Source organism: Natator depressus, chromosome 17 (assembly GCF_965152275.1).
Source record: "Natator depressus isolate rNatDep1 chromosome 17, rNatDep2.hap1, whole genome shotgun sequence".
Classification (NCBI taxonomy): domain Eukaryota; kingdom Metazoa; phylum Chordata; order Testudines; family Cheloniidae; genus Natator; species Natator depressus.
The window spans coordinates 6,969,531-6,993,773 of NC_134250.1; the positions used below are offsets into that span (position 1 = coordinate 6,969,531).

Here is a 24,243-nt window from a genome sequence, read left to right on the forward strand (position 1 = left end):
ATATTGTATCCTTTAAAAACAAAACATCCAGTGAAGTCAATATATGGAGAATGGCTATCATTACTGACCAATCTCCCACTCCAACTAAAAAAAAAAAAAAAGCAAAAATTCCAAATACATAGCCCAAAGTACACTATGTCCACTGGATCCCTCTTGTCCACGTTTGTTGACCCCCTCAAAGAACTCTAATAGATTAGTAAGACACGATCTCCCTTTACAGAAACCATGTTGACTTTTGCACAATAATTTATGTTCTTCTATGTGTTTGACAATTTTATTCTCTACTATTGTTTCAACTAATTTGCCCGGTACTGACGTTAGACTTACCGGTCTGTAATTGTCAGGATCTCCTCTAGAGCCCTTCTTAAATATTTGCGTTACATTAGCTATCTTCCAGTCATTGGGTACAGTAGCTGATTTAAAGGACAGGTTACAAACCATAGTTAATAGTTCCGCTATTTCACATTTGAGTTCTTTCAGAACTCTTGGGTGAATGCCATCTGGTCCCGGTGACTTGTTACTGTTAAGTTTCTCAATTAATTCCAAAACCTCTTCTAGCAATAGTTCAATCTGTGACAATTCCTCAGATTTGTCACCTGCGAAAGACGGCTTAGGTTTGGGAATCTCCCTAACATTCTCAGCCATGAAGACTGAAGCAAAGAATTCATTTAGTTTCTCTGCGATGACTTTATTGTCTTTAAGTGCTCCTTTTGTATCTCGATGGTCCAGGAGCCCCCCACTGATTGTTTAGCAGGCTTCCTGCTTCTGATGTACTTAAAAAACATTTTGTTATTACCTTTTGAGTTTTTGGCTAGCTGTTCTTCAAACTCCTTTTTGGCTTTTCTTATTACATTTTTACATTTAATTTAGCAGTGTTTATGCTCCTTTCTATTCACCTCACTCAGATTTGACTTCCACTGTTTAAAAGATGCCTTTTTATCTCTCACTGCTTCTTTTACATGGTTGTTAAGCCCCAGTGGCTTTTTTTAGTTCTTTTACTGTGTTTTTTAATTTGAACCACAATTTGAATATGTAACTAAAACTAAGTGTAATGTGGTATGTGCATTAATGGAATAGTTTTTAAAATATAGAAAATTCCTTAAACTGGGACTCACTTGTTTTTCCCAAGGTGGTAAAAACCATGCTTTTACCTGGTAAAAACCACCTATGATAAATGCCATGCCATTCCTATATTATGGCTCTGCACACACTGGAGGATTGCGCATTTTGTGCTTGCAACACTTATGCCAGTCGTGCAGAGCTGGGCAGACTTCTTGCTTCTGTCAGAGATGGCAGACAGCAAGGAGGGCCATGTCAGTTCGTGGAATTTTTAAAAAGGTGTGAAAATGAAGGGATATAGACGATATTAGGGGATGAATGCAGTGTTGTTGTAGCCATGTCTGTCCCAGGATATTAGACAGACAATGGTGGGTGAGGTAATGTCTTTTATTGGACCAGCTTCTGTTGGTGAGAGAGACAAACTTTCGAGCTTACACAGAGCTCTCCTTCAGGTCAGGGAAACTTACTCAGAATGTCACAGCTAAACTAATTAAGTAAAAATATATATATTCATGTTATAAGAAGAATAAATTTTACACTTTAATTAGAGCTTTTATAATATTTTGCATTGACATTTTTCATGAAAAAATTGGGGTTTTAATTAAATCTTAATTTTTTGGCAGGAAGACTTTCTACATGCAAAATTTTTGGCCAGTTCTACCAAACATTTAAAAATTTACAGAGCCCCAAAATGTTTAGCTCTGGCTTTCTCCAAATTGATTGAATCTAGGGTTTTGATTCAGGGCCATCTCCATTGAAAGAATTGCCACACCTCCACAATTGATAACCAACACATCTTCTGTATTATGAGACCGTAAAATGTGATGCGATAAGTATAGGATGGGATGGCTGGCTAACTTAATCAGAAGAAGCTTAATTAATAAATGCCTGGGCAGGTCAACCTGCATGGCATTTGACAATCATGTTTTTTAATATTCATTACCGTTGCAGAGATGAATGGCTGCCAATGTATTTTTGGCATCTCCAGCTAGCACAGTGGCTCATCATGTGCTTTAACAATTATTGCACCAGAGTTGCATAGTGCAGTGAACTCAAGCACACTGAAGTGTGGCAGCTTCCTTTAGAGTGTGTTCTCCCAGGAACTGCTGGAAAAAAACTACTGCACCTTGAAAGCAACCTTGGTTCAGACATTAAGTGATTATTTTCCCTTTGCCCAGAAATGATCTGATTAAGTTCAATATACATGTTACCGGTTCATATATTGTGAGCTCGTGGGGGCATGGGACTGGCTTTTTATTCCGTGTTTAAATAGCACCTAGCACAGTAGGATCCTGGTTCATGACTGGGGCTCCTAGGTGTTGCTGCAGTCTAAATAATAATATACAACGTGATTTAGATCTGAGGGATGCATGTATCAAATGCATATTTCATTGGCTGGAAATGCAGAGGCTGCTTCTTGGAGCTTTCAGACTATGGGGACAAAAGCCATGAAAATAGGGTCATAGAGGGACACGGGGAATCCCCTTGGGAGCAAAAAGGCATCACCAGGACGGTGTTAATAATCACAATCCACTATCTCCACATCCGTATGCCAGGGGAGCAAATGCCTCTGGAAAAGGATAGTGGGATATGTATGGATCCTTTTCATCACCTGTCTGAATCCAGCCCAGTTCACCAATGTGATCAAATGTCCTCTGACACCCTGTTTGGTGGCCTGTGTCAAAAGAATTTGTGGGTCTCCGTCCAGTTCCAGTGGGCAGGTGAATGCATCAGAAAAACCTTGGATCTTTAACCAAAGAACCTGCACATCCAGATGCTGAAAAATAACTAGAGAAGACGAGAGAAACTCCAGACCTCAGGCAGGCCGGGCTGCTTTATATCTACTACACGTAGAATGCACCGAGGCATATAATTTAGATTTGTATAATTTGTATATGAATTATATAATTTGTTTGTACAATTTGGATCTGCATCTGACCTTGGGGGACTTTCTATGAACCTTTTAGAAGTTCAGAAATTATTAATAAGTATGTAGCTTTCTCCTATCACAGCTCCGGTTTAGAATGACAGATCATATTATGGGCTAAATACTCAGGAATTCCTCAGGAAAGTAGAGTCAATAAATCTGAATGTGGGTTTCACAATGAACAGGTGACAAGGATTTGTTAGTAAATATTAATTTTAGTACTTAGTCAGCGCTGAATTAATGTTGGTTGTGAATAAGACTTTTATTATTTTTCTTAAGAAAAGTTGAGAACCAGGATGTTTACTGTATTTATGACTTAGTCAGAAACCCGCCTAGGTTATTGAAAAATTTGCATTATGAAGCAATATTTGATAAAGCAATATTTAATAAACGTGTGATTTCTCCCTGTGTATGTGAACTTTGAGTTGTAAAAGTTCCCTTCACCCACTGGATTTGGTTTCTGAACCTTTCATTGAATACGATGCAAATGATGATGGTCACATCCAGCCGGTTACTCATGGACTACAGTGCAATTATCCCCTAGAGTGTATTGTCTAGTTAAAAAAACGAGGAGTACTTAGGGTGACCAGACAGCAAGTGTGAAAAATTGGGATGGGGTAATAGGAGCCTATATAAGAAAAAGACCAAAAAATTGCGACTGTCCCTATAAAATCAGGGCTTCTGGTCACCTTAAGAGTCCTTGTGGCACCTTAGAGACTAACAAATTTATTTGAGCATAAGCTTTCGTGGGCTAAAACCCACTTCATCGGATGCATGAAGTGGAAAATACAGAAGGAAGATATATATACACAGAGAACATGAAAAAATGGGTGTTCCATACCAACTCTGAAACTTGTCTAGTTCAGTTTTAAATATCTAAAGCAGGGGCTCCTCCCACTTCACTGTCAGGAAACATTTCCTGGTGTACAGTTTACATTTTCTCTTTGCTTATCTTTATCCTTCACTCCTACTAACACTCTAAACAATTCCTCTCCTTCCCTGGTGTGTACAGTCTTCAAATACTGTCTCCCTGGTTTCCAATTCCTAATCCTGTTTAAACTATCTCATTGTGGTTTCTCCTGTGATCCCGATTTCCCCAGTCTATCCTGCCCCTCCCCACCTCATAGCCATGTCCATATCCTTTTCTGGGTCTTTCCCCTCTCTTGAGTCCTCTTGCTTCTCATAGATCCTTCTAATTCTCTGCTCTTCCTCTGAACCCCCTTTCTCTCCTGTGCCCACTTTGACCATCTGACTCTTTCCCCTTCCTCTGTCCTCATAATTCCTTTTCCTATGGCCATCTCTTACCTTTTTTCTTTTCACCCTTCTGGTGTTGATCACATTAGCAATTAGTGGGCAGATCCAGGAGATTCTTGGCCACCATCTGGTTGCCTCCCCACTGTTTCTGCTTCCTGTTGGACGCAACCTGAATGCTTAGCACAGGAGCAGAAAGGGGGAGACAGCCAACAGCCTCAGCAACAACAGAAGGGAACCCCTGCTCCCAGGACAGAATTGTGGCTTGGTTGGCTACTTTGAAGAGTCACCAGCCTGGGTGGTGGCATAGTTACTCTGCAGCTGATAGTATTATAAATGAAGAATTGCTCTCCCCGGAGCTGCTGTTTAGATATCTTTCGCTAACACTGGAATCCATTTAATTTCTTCTCAAGTCACAAGGAGCCTGAACGAGTTTCTAATTCCCATTGTTATACAGAGTTTCAGAGGGAATGTAACCTGCTTCCTAAAACTTCCGAGGCCTAAAAGCCAGAAGGTGATGGAGCAGAGCTTGTAGATAAAGGTTTTCCAAGTCTTATTTACAATAAGATTTTTTCCCATCAGCCTCCCCTTTTCCAAGGTTGCTGTATTCTTTACTGGCTCTGCCCAGGACAATGCAAGGAAATGCTTCTTTGTGACTGAAATGCTGATATTCCCTCCCACAAGTGTCTGCTTCAAGGATGCTGCTGAATCACTCTCACTGATGCTGTAACAACCCAATAGCCTGGTTAAACTCTCTGCTGGAGCTTAGTTCCCAAAACTTTTGCCAGTTTTATTGGCACAAATGGGCTAAGCCATGAGCATCCACACTTAGCCTGAGTCTGGCCAAGATCTCAAAAGCCATGTGCCCCACTAGCCCAGAATGGAGCAGCTGGCAGTCGTTCTCTTTGGTGCAGCCCTTCGAGTAGGGTGACCAGGTGTCCAGTTTTGGACTGGTCCAAAAGGGATCCTGGCAGCTCCGCTCAGCGCTGCTGACCTGCCCGTTGAATGTCCGGTTTGCGCCACACCGCAGCAGGGCTGGCAGGCTTCCTGCTAGCCGCTGCACTACAGACCACGTGGCTCCCAGGTCGGGAAGCAGCCGACATGTCCAGCTCCTAGCCTTGGCGGCTGCCGGGGGGGGTCTGCTCTCAGGCGCAGCTCCCATGGGTGGGTCAGGGCAGGGGAGGAACTAGCACCACTCAAGCACTCCGCAAGCGGCTGCTGAGGGGTTGCATGGCACGCATCTCTCCCGCTGTTGCCCGGCCCTCTTCTCCTCGCGTGGCAGGGCTCGAGCTGCAGCACATGCCCTGCTGTGAACCGGGGTCTGTTGCCCCATCGCTGGCGCTCAGGAGTTGAAGGTATGTGTATCCCCGTCTCTGAGTGCTAGGAATGGGGCTGCACCCCATCCCCCTCACTGCATCCCTCCCTGTCGTGCACCCCCATCATTACATCTCTTCCTGTGCCACCCCCTGCACTCCCATCCCCTCTCACTACATCCCTCTCCCATCCCATCCTCACCCTGTACCCCATTCATCTCCATACACTGCTGCACTCCCATTATGTCCCTATACACCCCTGTGCCCCTCCACATCTCATGCACCTGTAGCCTTCTGCCTCCCCCTGCATCCCCACATGCCCCCCACACCCACTCCTCTCTCCTTCACTGCCCCCTCTCATCCCCACCGTGCCCTCTTTCCCTCCCCATCCTCTCTCCTCTACCCCCTGCATCTTTTCCCCTCCAGCCCACCCTCCTCCCTTCCCAGCTGGGTGATTTAGGCAGCCCCTGGAAAAGTGTATGAAAGTGTCTCTGTGTAGGCAAGTTGGTGCATGTGTGCATTGTGTGTGTGGAAGAGACTGCGTGTCTTGGTGTCAGGAGGTGCGTGTATTGCCACATGTGTATACCTGTGTGAATAAAATTTGCAGCCTAACTCCTTGACTTTTATTCCTTTGGCTGGCTTGCGCACACACGAATTGATATAAAATATCTGTGTATTCATTTCATAACAAGTTTTTAAAAGAGAAGGGAACTCTAAAAGAAATATTATTTCTTAAAAAGTGAATGTTGTTGACTAGTAATTGCGGAAGAGCCAATCTATCAGACATTTCTTCCCATCTTTGTCTAGCTACACTATAAACTCTTCGTTGCAGATTCTCTCTTTTTACGTCTATGTCCAGCACCTACCACCCTGGAGCCCTGATTTTAGATGGGGTCTCTAGGCACTAAACAACAATTGTCTTAATAAATAATGTGGAAGTATATGTGTTAGTGCATGCTAGATGTGTACACACACGTATATCTGCATGCAGGTGTGGGAGTCAGTTTCTACAGGTTTAATTATATAGGTATCTGGACAGGTGCATTTCTGTGGTTGTGCTCTATGGATTTGTGTTTGGGCTTCAGGAGTGGGCCTTTAAGGGACTGTCCTAATTCCACACATACAATTACAATCACTTTAATGAACAAAAAACATGGAGCTGGTTACGAAAAATGGGAAGAGGGGAGGGAAAGAATCATGAAAACCTTTTGTGAATTTTTTTTTTAAATGACCCTTTTTGACTATTTATTTTGCTGCCAGCTCTAGCGCCCTGTAACAAATAAAACCAGAACTTAGCATAATACATCTGTCAAAACAATAAATATGCCTGTTTGGGCCTTGCAGTGAAATTGAGCATGTGAGTGAGGGTGGGGGAGAGCAAGTGATGGAGGGAGGTGGGAAGGAGTGAGCAGGGGTGGGGCAGCAGGGAAGGGGCGGGTCAGTGGGCAGGGCAAGGCTGTTCAGTTTTCTGGAAATTAGAAAGTTGGCAACTTGACCTTCAAGACACCACGGCCCAGCATGCCATGCTCCACTGTGAGCTGGGTGGCTGTTATGAGACCTGTAGTCTGCATAGAAGGACCTGCATCTTGTAACAGATGAAGTCAGCTGAGGCTCAGAACAGCCAAATGAACCATATTAGGCCCTTGTGCTGCATTTTAGCTATCTCAGGGTCAAGCTGTGATGCAATACATACAGGACGTAACTCCATTCACTTCCTTGGTGTTTTACACCAGAGTGTATTGTGCCTCAGGGCCTCTTCTTCCTACACAAAGTTCAAGGTAGCAGCGTCTGTTAAATCCAAGGAGTCTTGTTTGTGGATTTGGCAAATAAGTGCACACTTATCTCTGTCTCTACTCTGTCCAGTTTGTCGCTAGTTTCCTGACTAAAAGTATTTCTTGGCTCCCCTGCAGCCATGAAACAATACAGTTGTTTATTGTTTTGTTTTTTGTTGTGAACATCATTTGTTTTAGCTACCACAAAAGGCACAGGGAAAGGGGCAGCTCCGTTTAGTTAGAACCCCACCCTCTGCTGTTTAACAGCTTAGTGGGTAGCACACTTGACTGGGAATCAGAATACCTAGATTCTATTCCCAATCCTTGCCAGTGATCTACTATGTATATCTTGTACAAGTCCCTTGACCTCTTTTTCATTATTGTGCCCTCCTATAAAAGAGAGAGAGATTAAATGAGCTGTTTACCCATCTTTGTAAGGTGTCTGGAGATCTGTGGATGAAAAATGCTAAGTGGTATTATCTATTCATTATTGTTAAACACATGGATTAAATCTCTGAGATTTGGAAAGCCTTTATGGCCCTAGGTGCCCCAAAGATTGAGATGCCTTTGTGATAGATAGTCCCTTACATAAAAAAAAAAAAAAAAAAAATCACAACAGCATTCAGGTTACGCCCTGTCCCAAAGGACCAGCCACTTACCCCAGGACAGTTGCACGTTTGATCCCACCACAAAGACCACGCTTGTGGCCAATCCTATAATAATCTATCTAAAGATTTATTAACTAGGAAAAGGAAATAAGAGAATTGTATGCAAAGTTAAAGTAGGTAAACATACACACAAATGAGTTAGTTTTAAGTTTCAAAAGGCAATACACACTTCTATAATAAGCAAGCTCTATAAGTCCCTTAGAGCTACTCCAGGCTAAACACTGGGGAATCTGTTTATGCCTCAAAAAATCTTGCCTTCAAGAATCCAAGCAGCACAGAGATAGTTTCTTCTTGTCAGAGATTTTTATTTCCTTTCCCCTTTCTCTGAGCTACCAGCTCAGCTGATGGGAGGAAATCACTTGCATGTCACCTTTTCATGGGCAGGCTGGGGTGGCCATGGGGTGGGGAGAACAATCAACAAAGTCTTTTGTCCTCCGATGTTCCACAATAGTTTGTCTGGTGTCCATTGGCCTTCTCTATTGTGCAGGGCCTAACACCTTCTGTTGGAAGCCAGCATTTCACACTATTTCATATTACGGTCCTGTCTGGTGATTACACAGTTAGAGAGAATTGCAGTGTAAACACTCAAATATTACCTTACAATATGGGATACAGGTATTGTAAGTGAGATTAAAGCATTTTTGTTTAACAATACTAACATCCAGGGGAGCTAGTCTACTTCCAGATATGAATTTGTCAGTATCCAGGGAGACATGGAGATCTTGGCATAAGCTGGTACCTGGTTTCCCAGCATCGCCATCCTTCTTTTGATAGCTCTTGGTTTCCTAACATTACGTTAGTCTTCCTGACGTTACGTTAAAAAAAAATACTCAAACTGACCTATATGTTGTACTTCTGGTTACTGCTGTATTGTAACACTGGGGGGAAATTAATCCCTGGTGTACTCGCCTGCAGCTTACAGTGGTACGCCAGGAAGGAATTTGGCCCTTTAACTCTATTAGCAATGTTTTTGCATGCAATGGCTTAGGGGTCAAAGTCACCATCAGCATTAGTTGTGCTGGGCTAGCTTGTTTTAGGGGACAGGGGAAGGAAACCACTATCAATTAAAGCGCTGCTCATTTCAGGGAAGTTTTGATTGTCGGCCTTGATGGGTAGACTCCGCCTCCAATATTTAACTCTCGAGTGGTTTATCTATACCAGCTGGGGACAGAGATTTGTTCAACCAAGTCTCTCCAGTTCCCAGTATTTCTTCCCTTTGTATGATAATTTTATTCTTCACAGTCAGTGTAAGGTGCTGGCTTGTCCCCAGCCCATGGGGGACCCACTGCTACACCCACTCCTGCTTCCGGGCCAAATGCAAGAATCTTCCTTTTAACTGACCACTGCCTCCTAGGGCTCTCTCCCTGGAGGCACATTTCCCCCAGGCAGTTCCCTCTGCCGTGCCTCTTGGACTTCAGCAGCCCACCTTAGGAATTCTCAGCAGCTCCAGCTCCTCTTTCCTTATTGACAGCCTGGTTCTTCATTGCCACAGCTGCTGCTCTGCCCTCTTCAGTTGCCAAACTGGGAACACCTGTTCGAGCACAAGGAGCTGGACCTGTTCTTTTAAAAGGCATCAGTCACCCAGTGACAGAGAGCTATAATGCATGCCTTCCAGACCATTAAGAAGTGGGTGCCTAAAGAAAAATGTGCTCAAAATGGTGGAGCTTTACATATAGTTATATAATAGGTCTATCTAGCTAATCATTATATATATAATTGTGACAAAGCTCTGTCCTTGCCTCCGTGGGTCCCGCATTTCCTGGCGGATTTCGCTAGCCTCAGAGGCTCACCATGACCCTGCATGTAATCCTTCTCTCTCTAGAGACAAGGGTCACAGTCTACTGAGCCATTTTCATCATAAGCCAGCGAGGGAGGTGAGGAGCAGTTATCCTTCCTTGCACAGTCTCTGTTGTCTTCCAGTCTCAGTGAAGAATTAGGGGGCAAAGGTGGCGGGGGGGGAGCCCAAGCCCATCCTCTACTCCGGGCTCCAGCCCAGGGACCCTAATAGTATCAGCTATGGTAGCTGACCTTTTAGAAACATAACATGTACAATTCCCTGGGCTACTTCCCCCACAGCAGCCCTCACTTCCTCAGGCTCCACTTCACCCTTACCTCAGGGCCTCCTTCCTTGTGCCCGATATGGTGTGTACTACTCAGCCTCTCCAACAGTGCAACTACCTTCCACAGCTCCTGACATGCACACCCACCTGACTGACTGGGAGGCTTTTAACTAGTTTCTGCCAGCCCCTGATTGGCTTCAGGTGTCCCAATCAACCTAGCCTTCTCCCTGCCTTCTGGAAAGTTCTTAATTGGCCCCAGGTGTCTTAATTGACCTGGAGCAGCTGCCATTTCACTGATCCTGGTACCAGGGATTTGTTTAGCCTGGAGCTAATATATCTCTCTCCCACTAGTTTTCTATAGCCATCTGGCCTTGCCCCGTCACTATATATATCTATATCTATATATCCCCACATACACACCCATATGCTTATCTCATATGACTTATAAGAATTGTAAGCCCTTAACTCACTGCCAGGTGAAGAAAGAGAACCAAATTATCTTGTCACTTTAGCATGAAGGGAAGTTTCTAACTTATAACTCTAAATGTTTCCCTTTCTGTTTTCCAGCCATAACCTATGATCTTGTCCCATCAATAAAATTCCTTTCTAATGATAAGCTATTGCGGTGAGCTTGATTGTCTTATCAAAGAAGGAAGCTGGCGTTAAATAGATATGCAGGGCTAAGGTGAATCTTTCTTATCTTCCTTTATTTAAGGCAGTACTAGATAAAGTTTGGGAGCCCTATTCAATACGATTATGACTAACAAAAAAAAAAAAGGAATAGAATTCTTTTGTAACATTCGCCTAGTTTTGCTGTTTTATGTACCTGTTGGTAACGTGCATAGAAATGTGAGTGAAAAATCTAATAAGGGGCCTCTGGGCATATTGTATCCTTTAAAAACAAAACATCCAGTAAAGTCAATATATGGAGAATGGCTATTGTTACTGACCAATCTCCCGCTCCAACTAAAAAAAAAAAAATCCCAAATATGTAGCCCAAAGTCTTGGACTTGTTTACTGGGAAGATGAACCTAATGCGACACATGCTGAAGGCCTGAACACTTGGGCTTCGTGAACAGTCAAAGGGAATGAGTTTCCCATGCCCTTCTGCTTTCAGAATTTAAATCTAGGGACTGTGAGCAGAAGTGTCTCCGATTGCTATCGCTGTCGTGAAATGAGCATATGCTCTCGCTGTTTTGAAATGACGCTTCCTATGAACGGCGTATCTGTCTGTCCAGGTGCTTGTCTTGGAGTTGGCACTCTTTGCTGTAGCAGAGGGGAATGATCTTTGACGTGAAACCGGTGGGAAATGTCATTTTCCCCCGGAATGGCTAATCGGATGGTCCCTTTCCTCCTGCAGGATGAGTGTACTGGATTGAAGAGCACTGGGGAGAAGCATGTAATATACTGCACCTACCCTGCTACGTGGGAGGGAGATGAACAGGGTGAGTGGATACAACATGCTGACCGTGCACTGTACTGACAACGCAAAGGCTGATCCTTTAAAGAATTTGTAGTATTAATGATGTTGACTCCGCTTTTTTACGAGAAGAAATTCTACCCAGTCATTAAATATTACCAGAGACAAAGTGAAAAGTAGGGAAAAATAACCTGCGAACTTTAAACTGTGATGCCCTTGGTTGCATTGGCACAGCAAAGAATGCACTCTCTTGCGATCCTTAGCCCCTTTATTGGCTGAGGAGCTAACGCGTGTATCCAGCAAGGGAGGACTTGTACTGGCCCATTGACTGTGGGGTCAGGCATCTGCTGTTGCACTATCAGCCGTATTTGTTGAGCGGTTAAAAAGACGTAAATGTTGCGGAGCTGCTGGTATGGCAGCAACTTGTTTCATACTGTGAAGCAGGCTAAGGAACCGATCCCGTGTAATCTTTTGAGCGCTTGTCTACATTCGAAAAGTAATTCAGATTAAGGTACAGTGTGAATTTAAAGCACAGTAGCTATTCCAGAATAACTCCATGTGTGGATATTCTTTCTGGAATCAGAGTACCTTATTCCTGTTTAGCTTGCTTAATCAATGAGTTGATTAATAAGATAAACAGGAACAAGGCACTCTGATTCCAGAATAAGAGCATCTGCACATGGAGCTGTTCATGAATAACTCCATGTGTGGACAACCCCTTGAACAATGGGGCTTGCAGGAGGCTTTGCAGAACCAGCCTCTGAATTCACTCCTGAAGTTTGATGGGGACTGGGGTATCCGGAAGATTATGTGCTTGGTATCCATGTGCTGTTGACCATACTGCTTTGAAATCCTTTTACAAGAAGACTGCCAAAGAGGGATATACAGTGGACTTATAAGAAGCTATGTTTTCTTCCTTCTCTGCCATATGTAAGGAAGCCATGTCTGTCTGGCTGGAGGGTGTGTGGCTTGTAAAGGATTAAAACCGTTCAAGGTTTGTTTCATACAAGGCTATAATACCCTTTCGGACACCTCTGAAGAGGCTTCCTGCCATACTACCAGTAAGAACACACAAAACACTCTTTAATTAAAGAGCAGTTGGGGTTTCTAACCCGCCGTAGCCTATTACATTTTAATTCAGTACACTGAAAGTATATTCATTTAAAAGGCCATATTGTGCCTGAATACGTAGTACACCTGGTAATGGCTGCAAGTGGGGACAGCTTCAGATACACCATGTAGCGTATAGTGGTGTCTCCTGGTCTGCCACCAGTTAGGGTGTCTCATAAAAATGGAAGCAACTAAGTAAGAACAAACCGTCTAGGTCTCTGTCTCCGCAGTAGGAAGCACTCGAATGCCTGTGCTGCTTTGTTTTTATCTTTCGTTGGACTTTTAGCATTAAGGAGTGAATTAGACTGAAGTTGCTGCATTTCCATAGCCTCCAACCTTACCATAATCCTAAGGAGATGAATGAATATGTCCTGAATTCCCCTCTATTCCTCCCCTCGTATTCCTCTTCTGTCTCTTTGCCATGCAGTCCGTCCACGCCTTTCTCTTGCTCACAGAAGCCCTCGGTTGTGGGCCAAATCCTCCATCCCAAGTGAGGTACGCTCCTGCCTATTCTGCGGGCTTGTCCAAAGCTCAGTTATTATTCCCTTATTAACTGCTCTTATTAGTTTAATGATTAATTGCAGGATTGATGTTTAATCAGAGGGTTGATGTGTTAATATTTTTACAGGACTTTGATGCTGTAAAGCACTACATAAATGTTAAATTTTCTCATTGTCACAGCATAGATTGTGGGGCTATCAATTCCCATGATGACTGAAGCCTGCGTTTCAGGCTTACAGGGCCAGGAGAAGAATAGTGAGGACAGAAAAATATTGGGCTGAGCGTCTCCGGTTCTTGGCACATGCTCAGTAACCTGCAGCACGTAGGATTTCCTTCCTTCATGCTTACAGTGGGTCTGTTGAGTAAGAGTTTGTCACGCTGTAGCTATGTATGAATGCTCTCAGGCCAACTCAGATAAGGTTTTGCGAGCGTGCTGGCAGCCGCTCACTGAATGCTTACAAGGAAGAAAGAAAAGGAAGCACCGAAGAACATATCCTGCTTAAGGATATAAACTTAAGATCAAAAGTCTGCCTGTGTTGTTGTCATAAATATCAAGGGAAGGGTAAACACCTTTAAAATCCCTCCTGGCCAGAGGAAAAACCCTCTCACCTGTAAAGGGTTAAGAAGCTAGGGTAACCTGGCACCTGACCAAAATGACCAATGAGGAGACAAGATACTTTCAAAGCTGGAGGGGGGGAGAAACAAAGGGTCTCTGTCTGTGTGATGGTTTTGCCAAGAACAGAAAAGGAATGGAGTCTTAGAACTTAGTAAGTAATCTAGCTAGAAATGCGTTAGATTCTGTTTTGTTTAAATGGCTGATAAAATAAGCTGTGCTGTGTATATTCCTGTTTTTGTGTCTTTTTGTAACTTAAGGGTTTGCCTAGAGGGATTCTCTGATTTGAATCTGATGACCCTGTAAGGTATTTACCATCCTGATTTTACAGAGGTGATTCTTTTACTTTTTCTTCAATTAAAATTCTTCTTTTAAGAACCTGATTGCTTTTTCATTGTTCTTAAGATCCAAGGGTTTGGGTCTGTGTTCACCTATGCAAATTGGTGAGGATTTTTATCAAGCCTTCCCCAGGAAAGGGGGTGTAGGGTTTGGGAGGATTGGGGGGGGAGACGTTTCAAGCGGGCTCTTTCCCTGTTAGACGCTTGGTGGTGGCAGCAATAAAGTCCAAGGCCAAAGGTAAAATAGTTTGTACCTTGGGGAAGTTTTAACCTAAGCTGGTAAAAATAAGGGTAGGGGGTTTCTCATGAAGATCCCCACATCTTTACCCTAGAGTTCAGAGTGGGGAAGGAACCTTGACAGTTGTAATGGCCAAGGTAACTACTGGGAGAAGATCATGTTTTTGATAACTTGTTAGTGATATTTAATCTTGTGTTGGATGGTGAGGATAGGCAGGGAGGCTATCAGTGATTTCTTTCCTCCTTGGCTCTCCAGTACTACCCTGTCTTTGTGTTCTTTTCGTGTACCTCTCACTCTCCTTAGTTTTAGATGAAATCTTAAGGTGACAGTGTCATGGTTCTGCCATCTCGGAGCTGGGTATGAAATATTAATGTGTGTTTGTAAAGAGTTCTTGCCCCAGTAAGTGGAAATGGAAAAAGTTAAAGAATTCTTATGCCTTTATTTGTTCTGTTTTATTTTTTTGTCCTTGCAACTCTGCATTGCTATGAACAGCACATACTTTGCCTTTGCATGGCCCAGAGAGACATAAGGCTAGAATTTCATGCAGACCCCATCAATGCCAATGTATGTTACAAAGTTTTACCTCCATGAGAATCAAAAATACATAAGGTAGAAGTATAGAAAATGAAAGGAACAAGGTCTGCCATATGTGTATCCTTTGAAGTTCCAGAAACTAATAGTTTGGGGTGGTAAATCTGTAAATGGTTGATTCCTGTTCAGTGCTCAAGGGGAATGTGAAAACACTCCAAGGTCCCTGCTAATATGCCCTGGGGAGAAATTTTCCCTATCCCCACTTTGACAGGTGTATCCCTGTTACATAACATCTGGACCATAATTTGCTAATAATGGTGATGGTACTACAGATGGTTTTAAACAATCTTCTCTCAAAAGGTTTGAATGTCTCTGTTGGAGCTGCCCAGATCTCACATGGATCTGTCATGTTCAGTCTTGTCCCTACCAGTGATCCCCAGGAGGCACTGAAATGGGATGCTTTGGGGGCACATTATGCTGCTGTTGATGATGGAATAATGATAGATATGTAGGAGCCGATTAACATCATTAAATTATTTCTGATGTTTCATGAGATGCTACCCTACTGAGAGACAACATGGCCCAGGTTAGGATGTTTGCCAGAGACTTAGGACTTCTGCGTTTTATTCTTGTATCTGCTCCTGGCTTCTGGTTGACCTAGGGAAAGTTGCTTCAGTTCTGTGCCTCAGTTTTCCCATTGATAAAATGGGGATAATAAATACTTAATGTACCTACTCTATAAAGCACTTTAAGATATATGCATGAGAAGAGCTTGGTGGTGGTGATATTATTCTCTTACCAAAGGTCAAGGCTTCCTACAACTTGAGGTCCCCAAGCTATGGTCCCATCAAACCTGCTTTTAATTCAGCTCTGATCACTCATGTTTAGGGAGACCCCCTAAAAGTATAAACAGAGCCCTAGTAACTTAAGCTCTGTCTTGTGAATACAGCAAACTGTTATAGGTTGTCTCTTATTTAAAAGCACAAACCTCTTTTGTAAAAACAGCCCACCAAGAGTGCAGTCAGAGAGATGTGTGTTAGTAGCTGTGGGCTTTGAACCAAGTGGGAGAGATATTAGTTGCTGAATACTTTGAAAAGCAGAGGCTTGTTGTGCATGTGCATCTGTACTAGATGTGGATGGGGAGGTTTATATATTGGAAGCCTTAAGTGACAGAAGAGCCACACCGGTCAGATTGAGCAGCTGCAACTGTATTGCAATGTCATTCTCAAAGGATGGATGTGGAAAAGGGTAAATTACTGGATTGTTGATTTGGAGAATTAAAAAACCCCTCGCTGGGGTTAAACGCCTCCGTTTCAGTAGCGTTCTGTTCAGGTTTTAACACTGTCCTCGTCACGTTCAACGTTTGCTGCTTTCAGCTACTTTTGCCAATGGATCTTGAGATGGGTTATCTTGTTGAAAGCTGCATCTCTTTCACAAAAAGAAAAGGAGGACTTGTGGCACCTTAGAGACTAACCAATTTATCTGAGCATGAGCTTTCGTGAGCTACAGCATCGGATGCATCCGATGAAGTGAGCTGTAGCTCACGAAAGCTTATGCTCAAATAAATTGGTTAGTCTCTAAGGTGCCACAAGTACTCCTGTTCTTTTTGTGAATACAGACTAACACGGCTGCTACTCTGATCCCTTTCACAAACTCTCAGACACAGGGCAGCAATACATTAGATGCATCTGATAATACTGAATCTTTTTTCTTAATGATGCAGCCTGCTCCTTTTTAGGACAAAAACTCTCAGAGCCTTCATCCCTACCTAAGGACTGTTGTGTTTATTTTTAACTTTGATATTTACATGGGGAAGGATATTATTGAATAGTACTGCATTCCTGATCCAATATTAGCATACAAAAGCCATCTGAAATTTTTGCAGTGCTGATGATAGATCATTATCTGGTATTAACACAGTCATCATCAGTGGATAGCAAAAATTTAATTAAAGAAAGAAAGAGAACTATAAATGTCTGTTAATTTTTAAACAAATATATGGCTCTATCAGGCTAAAGTAGCATAAGACAAAGAACCTGAATTCTTTCATTTCTTACATTATTTCTTAGCATTATTAGAAGAAAAATAAAATAATTAGGCTACCTATAGTTGTATGCCATTTAAATCAGCATAGTACATAGGCAAAGAAAATACATTTTTACGGAATCTTTTACATTTATAATTACATATAGAGGTAAAGTAAAACCTGATGGATTTTCTTGGGGTGAAAAAATACTATAACCATAAAGGTAAAATAAAACAGTCAGAATAAATCCACTTGTGATACCAACCCATAAATGACCTGAGAGAGAAACAAACAAACAAATACCTCAGATTTATCATATAGAAGGATTAAAGAGTTTGAACAGAATTCAGTGGTATTCAAAATTCAAATAATCAAATATGAATAACCTTGATACCCGGGGTGGGAAGAACAGCATGGTCTTCTTACCTTCTGTTGCTGTCTTGGCAGTGTGCAGAGAGAGCAGAACAAGGAAAATCAATTCCATTATCTATCTCTTATTCTAGATAAGATGAGTGAGGAGGCTAGAATCAATTAGTATGTGATCATATTTCTGCTCTGGGAGTTTTTATACAGGAGTAAGTAGTCGTGGTCAGTCCTGATAGCCGTAGTCAGGAAGGTGAACTCCTCCCCTTTCTAATTTCTCCAGGTATACCCTACTCCTGATTTGATTTAATTTATTAATTTCTCCCAAAACTGGAATTGTAGAAGGGGTGAGATTTTCCAGCACTAAATAAGTGTCTGGGGCTAAATGACAGATATTTTACTGACTGGGCAGATATCTTGTAGCCGATTAGTTTAGTGTTTCATTTCTATCCACTGAAAAATAGCAGCTTCTCTGATAGTGCACATGACCTTCAGATTAAGTGAGAGTATGTCCATTATGGTCAGTGCTTTGTAAAAATAAGAAGCTACTCGGACTTGTAGCAGGGTTAGAGACTGAGAAAGCAGGATCTCTTTGTGCAATTACAGTCAATGTTTTATCAAGTGCCATATGGCTTTCATGCATTTTGCCAGGCACCTTATGTGTGTGTATAGTTTTAACTTGCTACAGTTAAATGAGAGCGAAACTTTCATCCAATGCTCCTTTAACTATAAAAAAGTGACACAACTCTTCTGATTGCTGTGCTGTGCCATGCAATGCAGGTTCTTATACTGCCTCATCCCTGTAATGGAGTGCACTGATTCAAGGTGCCTGATTCACAGACAGGCTTTATGCTCTGCCAGTAGAGGTGTGATGAACAAGTCTACTAGCAAGCGGCATTTCCTTTCATACAGTGTATCTGTTCAAACTGTATTGTATGCATCTGAGTTAGGGCCAGATTATGACCCAGCCATGCATGAAAATAAAGGGGTAAAGGAGAGAAGATCCTTCCTGTGGCCATGTTAGTGCACTGTACGTCCTGGCTTGGATAGAAGGAGAAGAGTCGTAGTTGTCTGCCTGCTGCTTGCTCCATCAAACAGAAGTATAGGGAGCAGCTGGAGATGAGTATGCTGGGGCTCTGACTCTTAAAGTGCCATCCATCAGAACTGAGCTGGTTTGAAGGGAAAGGTAAGGGTTACCCAGTAAAGGTCTGCAATAATTTCTCCCCATGCACCTCCCAGTGCAATTACTTGACCCAGCATCACCTCGTATGAACGGAGCCTTTACACTGGAAGCCCCTGGTGCAGGGATCCTCTGTGTGCAGGTACATAGTAAACAACAATAATGAGCCAGATCCTGCAGACTCTCCTTAGTCTGTACTTGGGCAGATCTCCCTTTGCTTTCAGTTGGTGTCTTTCCTGAATAAGGTTTGGGGCCAATAATAACAATTTAATATCTCCCAGCTGATCTGTGATGCGCTGGCCTTTGTTTTTCCCCCAAGAGATGAGGACTATAAATAAAGTTGTAACAATGAAGGGTTGCTATTTTTCCATCCTGGATTGGTTAGATTTAGAAACATGAACGGACAATAATGAACCTAGCACCTGGTGCTGAGCTGAATTGTTACTGCAGTGACAATAACAAAGGGGTTGGGGTGGGGGGTTGTTGGAGTTTAGAACTTCCTAATTTGGCAGCCTCTGTGGAGTTTTCCAAGCTAAGCACGTAGTCAGCGGTGGAGGGAGGGAGGGAATGGGTCGGTGTCAAGCGGAGGCCTTGAAGGTTGTGCACCAAAGTTTGTTCGAGCTCTTTTCAGTTGTGCTAGATGCAAAAATAAGGTCTTCGGCGGGGAAGAGGGCGGTGGCTCCTCCAGAACAATTTCCTCCCACTGGTCTGGTTGCATTCCCTGAAAGCCAAGAGCTTAATTCCACACTTCATATACGTCATCCTTATTTAGGACCAAAGAATCAGGTTGAGAAACTTTGGCCTTTAATTCGGACTTTTTTTTTCTCTCCTGTATACCCATGTTCATCCTCTCGTTATTATTTAATTTACATTACAGTAATGCTTAGGGTATGTATACCCTGCAGCAGGGAGCGAGCTTCCCAACACAGGTAGACGGGCTCACACTAGATCAGCTTGAGCTAGCGTTGCTAACAATAGCAGTGTGGACATCATGGGTCCGGTGGAGAGACAAGCTAGCCACCCAGGTTCAGACCCAGGAAGTTGGGTGGGCTTTTAGTGTGCTAGCTCCAGCTAAGCAAGCACAAGTCTGTCTACCTGGGCTGGGACCCTTGCTCCTAGTTGCAGTGTAGATGTACTCTTAGAGGCCCCGTTTTGTGCTAGGTGCTGTACATACATATAGTCCCTGCCCCGTAGAGCTTACAGTCTAAATAGAGAAGATAGGTAGGAGAAATGAAGTATTGTGATGGGGGAATTTAGGCATAGAGAGACTCAGTGTCTTATCCAGTGTCACACAAGAAGTCTGTGGCTGAGTTGGAAAATGAATCCAGGTCTCCTGACCTTTAACCCCAAGGCCATTCATCCCCTTCCATAGCTGTTCCTCCGCAGAATATTTTGCAGTGGTTTCCTTGGCCATGGGTGGGCTAAGAACTGGGGACATTCAGAACAGTGGGATCCCCCCACACTTTGTGGTCTCTCTCTGCAGAGATTCTCCTTACCCCAAACCCTGGCCTCAGAAAACATTTTAAGTTCTCCCAGTCCAGACTAGCCCTTCCACACTCTTGTGAACCCCTACAAGACAGAGGTAAACCTTGTATTGCCTGGTAACCTGAGCAGCAAGCATCCTAAAAGGTATGCCATCATGCTTGGCGCTCAGCAGCAAAGAATTCTGGGGATCTCCTGCCGGGGCCTGGATCCTGGCCTCCAAGAGATCTGACCTTCGCCAGCCACTCCCCACAATGCTTCAAAGGATGTGCTGCAAGAATTGATGTGATGCTTTTTGTAACGTTCCTGAGGACTGTTTGCATATGACTAAGCCAGTCTGTTTCGGCAGAAGCCTGGAGACAGGAAGTAAAAGCAGTTTGCATCCTCTCCAGATGAATGGCTGGAGGCCTCTTGGATATCTGAGGAAAGCAGCCAAGGGAGGATTAAAGCAGGATCCTTTGGATCAGAGTACCATGGCTGGGGGGCAGGGGGGGACACCAGATGGAACAGAGGCAGAGTAGCGGGCAGCAGGCACTGTGCTCAGTGTATTGCCTCCAGTCAGCTACCTGCTTTGGTCAGCACCTGTCTCACTTCGGGTGGAGATCAGAGAGCAGGAGAGTGACATGAGTCCATCTGGGGAGGCTGGGGGCATTTAGAGGGACTAAGAATGCTGGAGGATTAACCCTTGATCAACTAGGGACTCTCCAGTTGGAAAACCCGCCCTCAAGAATGAGAGAACATGTGGGGTTGCTCCTGATTACACTATGTGAAGGTTTTCTGCCTACTGGCTGGGAAAGCTGGAATATCCCTACCAGGAGGTGCAGGAAAACCTGGAGAGATCCAAGCTCCCAAGGCATCTTCTCTCTCCATTGAGTTAGCTCTGATCCTTCCCAGCAAGTCTGCTCTGCCATGCTGCTGCAGCCACAGTGCTCGTTCTGGGGTGAGGAAGGCTGGCAAACAGTTCCCTCCAGACAGTGCATTAATCTGCTGAAAGGTGATGCTGGTAGAGTGTCCCCTTGCTGGTTTGAAACAAGACCTTTCCAAATTTGCTCATGAACTTGGTCGGGGGGTTGTTTGTCTGATCGTTTATTTTTTAAGAAAAGTGAATTTTTAGTGCTGGTGGAATGTGCCAAATTGACTTCCCTAGAGACTGAAGTCCTCTGTCTACAGACACGGGTACAGCATAGGTGGTGGCAGTAAAAGGCCACACAGCCCCATGGCTGCACCTTAACCCTGTCCTCGCAATCTTAGATGGCCAACAGATGTGCCAGTTTTGGAGCTTGCTTTTGCACTATGGACATACCTTCTCCAAGAACAGAACTAAGACCCGTTAACCACCGAACCAGTTTGATTCACTACGAGCCTCTGCTGGATTTGAACGGGTGATGAACATTAACAGCAGAGCCCTTTTCACTGTGGTGTGGGGAACTTATCCCAGTAACAGATCATTGTAGGTGGGGCATCCAGAGAGATTTGCAGGGCTTCTTGAGCCTTTTGGCTCAGTTCTTGTGTTACCTGCTTAATATCTGTTTTGTGTTATATCTGAGAACTATATGCAGCATTATGTGCTCCAGTAAGTCTTTACCATCAACTGTTGTGACTCTGTACCCATCTCCATGCAGTCGTTCTGGTCTACGGCATGACTGTGTGTGTATGAGTGTGTGATGTTTCCGTCTCATAGGTAATGAGAGCTGTAACAGAAAACTTCTCCTTTAGCTCAGGTGTTAGAGGCCTGTGTTTTTTGTTTTTTTTTTTAAACTAAAGGACAAGGCTTCTACTCCTAGCCCTCAGGTGTGTGCAGGTGGTTTATCTAGGCATTGTGTTGGCCTTTTACAGTACATGGATTTGTTACACTGCTTCTATTGCAAGACCAGTCCCTTGTGCCAAACTTACCTCTAGTCTGAACGTGGGTATTTTGGTTCAGGCACAAGTTGCAAAAAGCAGGAATGTTGAGACAGATGGGTTTATGACTGCAAATACAGGAAGCATTGTCTTCTTTAGAATTAAATGATAGGTAGGGGACTTCGCTGCATGACACGCAAGTTCCCTTTTTCAGTGCTGTATACATCAATGTCTTTCTCTTTTTAGACAACCTCATAAATTCTATGCAGGTTAAAAATTACAGCCCTGCATCTGGGTGAATTGTACAGGCTGTACCATGCCTAAATACCTTTAAAAGTTTGAGCTTTAGTCTCTCTGTGCCTCAGTTCCCTATCTCAAAAATGGGAATAATAGTACTTCCTTCCCTTACAGGGATGCCATGAAGATATGTGAAAGCTATGTGCAAGATTTTGAGATGCTCTGATATAGCAGTAATGGAAGTCATATAAGTACCTAGATTAGATAGATAAATTTTAAGTTTTCCTTCTCTTGATCTCTAAATCTATTTTTGGAAAATTCTTGATGAAGTATAAGTGTGATTCTTGTCAGTTATAATAATTACTATTATTTATCGAGTGCAGGTAGTATAATAATTGCAAACTGTAATATTCCAGAAAATGTTTTTTTTTGTTTTGTTTTGTTTTTTTTCCTTTTAAGGCTGTCCATGTCCAGGAGATGAAAAGGAAAAAGGAGTTTATTCACAGGGCCTGCCAAGGCCATTTTAGTGGATGTGCAGAGCCCGGAGAAGATTTTCAGGAGGAGTCTTTGGCTCTGTAAATTGTCTCGCATTGAAATCTGTGGGAACTTTACAAGATTGGGCCCTTGATCTAGTCAGACTTGGGGTAGAATTTTCAGATGTGCCTAAGTGACCTAGGAGCTTAAGTACCATTTTTCAAAAGTGGCTGTCAATCTGGCCCTTAGTCTAACAATGACTAACAATGCTGATAGGTGTCTAGAGGGAATTACAAAACTGCTCGTACAATTTAGACACCTAACTCCCACTGAAAGTCAATGGAAATCAGGCACCTAATTCACACAGTTGCTTTTGAAAATCTCACCTATCTGTGTCTTTAGGTGCCTAAAATATCATTTTAAATGTGGCCCTAAATCATCCTAACTTTCAGTCAGATGAAGGGTTTTTCTACACATGGAGTTATCCCCAGTTAGCTCTGTGTGTGGACACTCCTATTCTGGAACAAGAGTACTTGGTTCCTGTTCATCTTAATCCACTGGGTTAATCGGTAGAGTTAATCAGGAATAATTCCATGTATAGACAAGCTCATGCATGCCTACATAACTTTTAAAAATGGAACTTACACTCCTAAGTAACTTAGGCACATTTAGAAAATGTTACATCTGAGAACTAGATTAGTATAGCCTTGGGTCATGTGCTACTTTGGCTGTGGAAGGTTTTCACTTCCTTCTTTTGCTTCTCCATCTGTGGCTTGTAGCTAATGTAGTTCTGTTAACGGGCTGCTGAACAATGACCTGAGACATTAAAGCCTGATCATCTTGGATTCAAATTCCTGCTGAGGGCCACACATTTATGGCTAGAACATTTTCAGTTAACTGAAAAATTAGGACACAGAAATTCTAGAGTGGGACGGGATGGGGGAGGGGCAAAACCTTCTGTTTTGAAAGAGTCCCAGCAAAAATGTTGGAAAGAGATTATACACTCGACTCTTGTCTTCCTATCCAAAGAGGAAGGCTTTAATCCACATTAATTAAAACAAAAATTGGGTAAATAGGCTCCTTGTTTTTACTACCCCCTTTGCTGAATATTCCTTCTTTGCAGGCCTGCTGGATCTAGATTGAAATGCTGAGTAGATGTGTATTCTTGTGTCAAAACCGTGCTGGAGGTCATGGCAAGCAGGAATGGTATGTTCTTCCTTAAGACCCAGCCTGCTCTTTGCCTTTCATAATTTGGGACAGGATATTTGCTGTCCACAGTTTGTTAAAAAATATTTTTAATAGAATGAGGGGATGGTTGGAAAAAATAGTTATTGTATGTTGGGCCTGTGGAATTTCATAGCAAGAAAGGTCTTGGGGCTCAAGCATAAAATGGTGAGCCAGACCTGGGTTGTGTTCCTATTCCTACCACTGCCTTCCTGTGTTTCCATGGGCAAATCACTTAACCTCTCAGTGCTTCACTTTCCCTATATGTAAAATAAGCATAAACGACTGGAGGGATAACACTGGGTGATGTGAGGTGCAACAGAGACACAAAATATTGTCTTACTCATCACATTGCAGTGCTGCATCTTCTCCTATAACTTCAGGAACAGTTTTTGCGCATTTATTTAAAATCACGGTGAAATTCTGCAGTCTTCAGATAGGCATGTCTCCCATTGGTGTCAGTAGAAGTTTTGCCTGAGTAAGGACTTGCAGAATTTGTCTTAGATATTTTACAAACTGCTTTTTGGTTTCAACACAAAACCCAGGATGCATGATATCCCTCATAGGACAAATTCTGACATGCCTTGTGCTAATGTATATGGACAAAACTGTGC

General features: G+C 43.1%; 2 protein-coding genes across 9 annotated transcripts in view; one reads left to right on the plus strand and one right to left on the minus strand.

Annotated features, from left to right (window-relative positions):
• CA4 (carbonic anhydrase 4) overlaps positions 1-17,380 on the minus strand; it is a 45,150-nt gene extending 27,770 nt beyond the window's left edge. For all 3 annotated transcript variants that reach the window (XM_074975008.1, XM_074975009.1, XM_074975007.1), the window contains exon 1: positions 17,254-17,380. In XM_074975008.1, the coding sequence (XP_074831109.1) occupies positions 17,254-17,311 (58 nt within the window). In that variant the 5' untranslated portion in view covers positions 17,312-17,380. The remainder of the gene's footprint in view (positions 1-17,253) is intronic.
• The window catches only part of ZNHIT3 (zinc finger HIT-type containing 3), a 92,214-nt gene that overhangs the window by 45,778 nt on the left and 22,193 nt on the right, over positions 1-24,243 (plus strand). The window contains exon 1 of one of the 6 annotated variants that reach the window (XM_074975013.1): positions 11,414-11,495. The exons of 1 other annotated variant lie outside the window; for it this stretch is intronic. In XM_074975013.1, the coding sequence (XP_074831114.1) occupies positions 11,487-11,495 (9 nt within the window). In that variant the 5' untranslated portion in view covers positions 11,414-11,486. Of the gene's footprint in view, positions 1-11,413; positions 11,496-13,259; positions 13,849-23,540; positions 23,612-24,243 lie in introns of those variants that run through there. 4 more of the 6 variants (XM_074975016.1, XM_074975017.1, XM_074975012.1 and 1 more) reach the window with 4 other exon arrangements.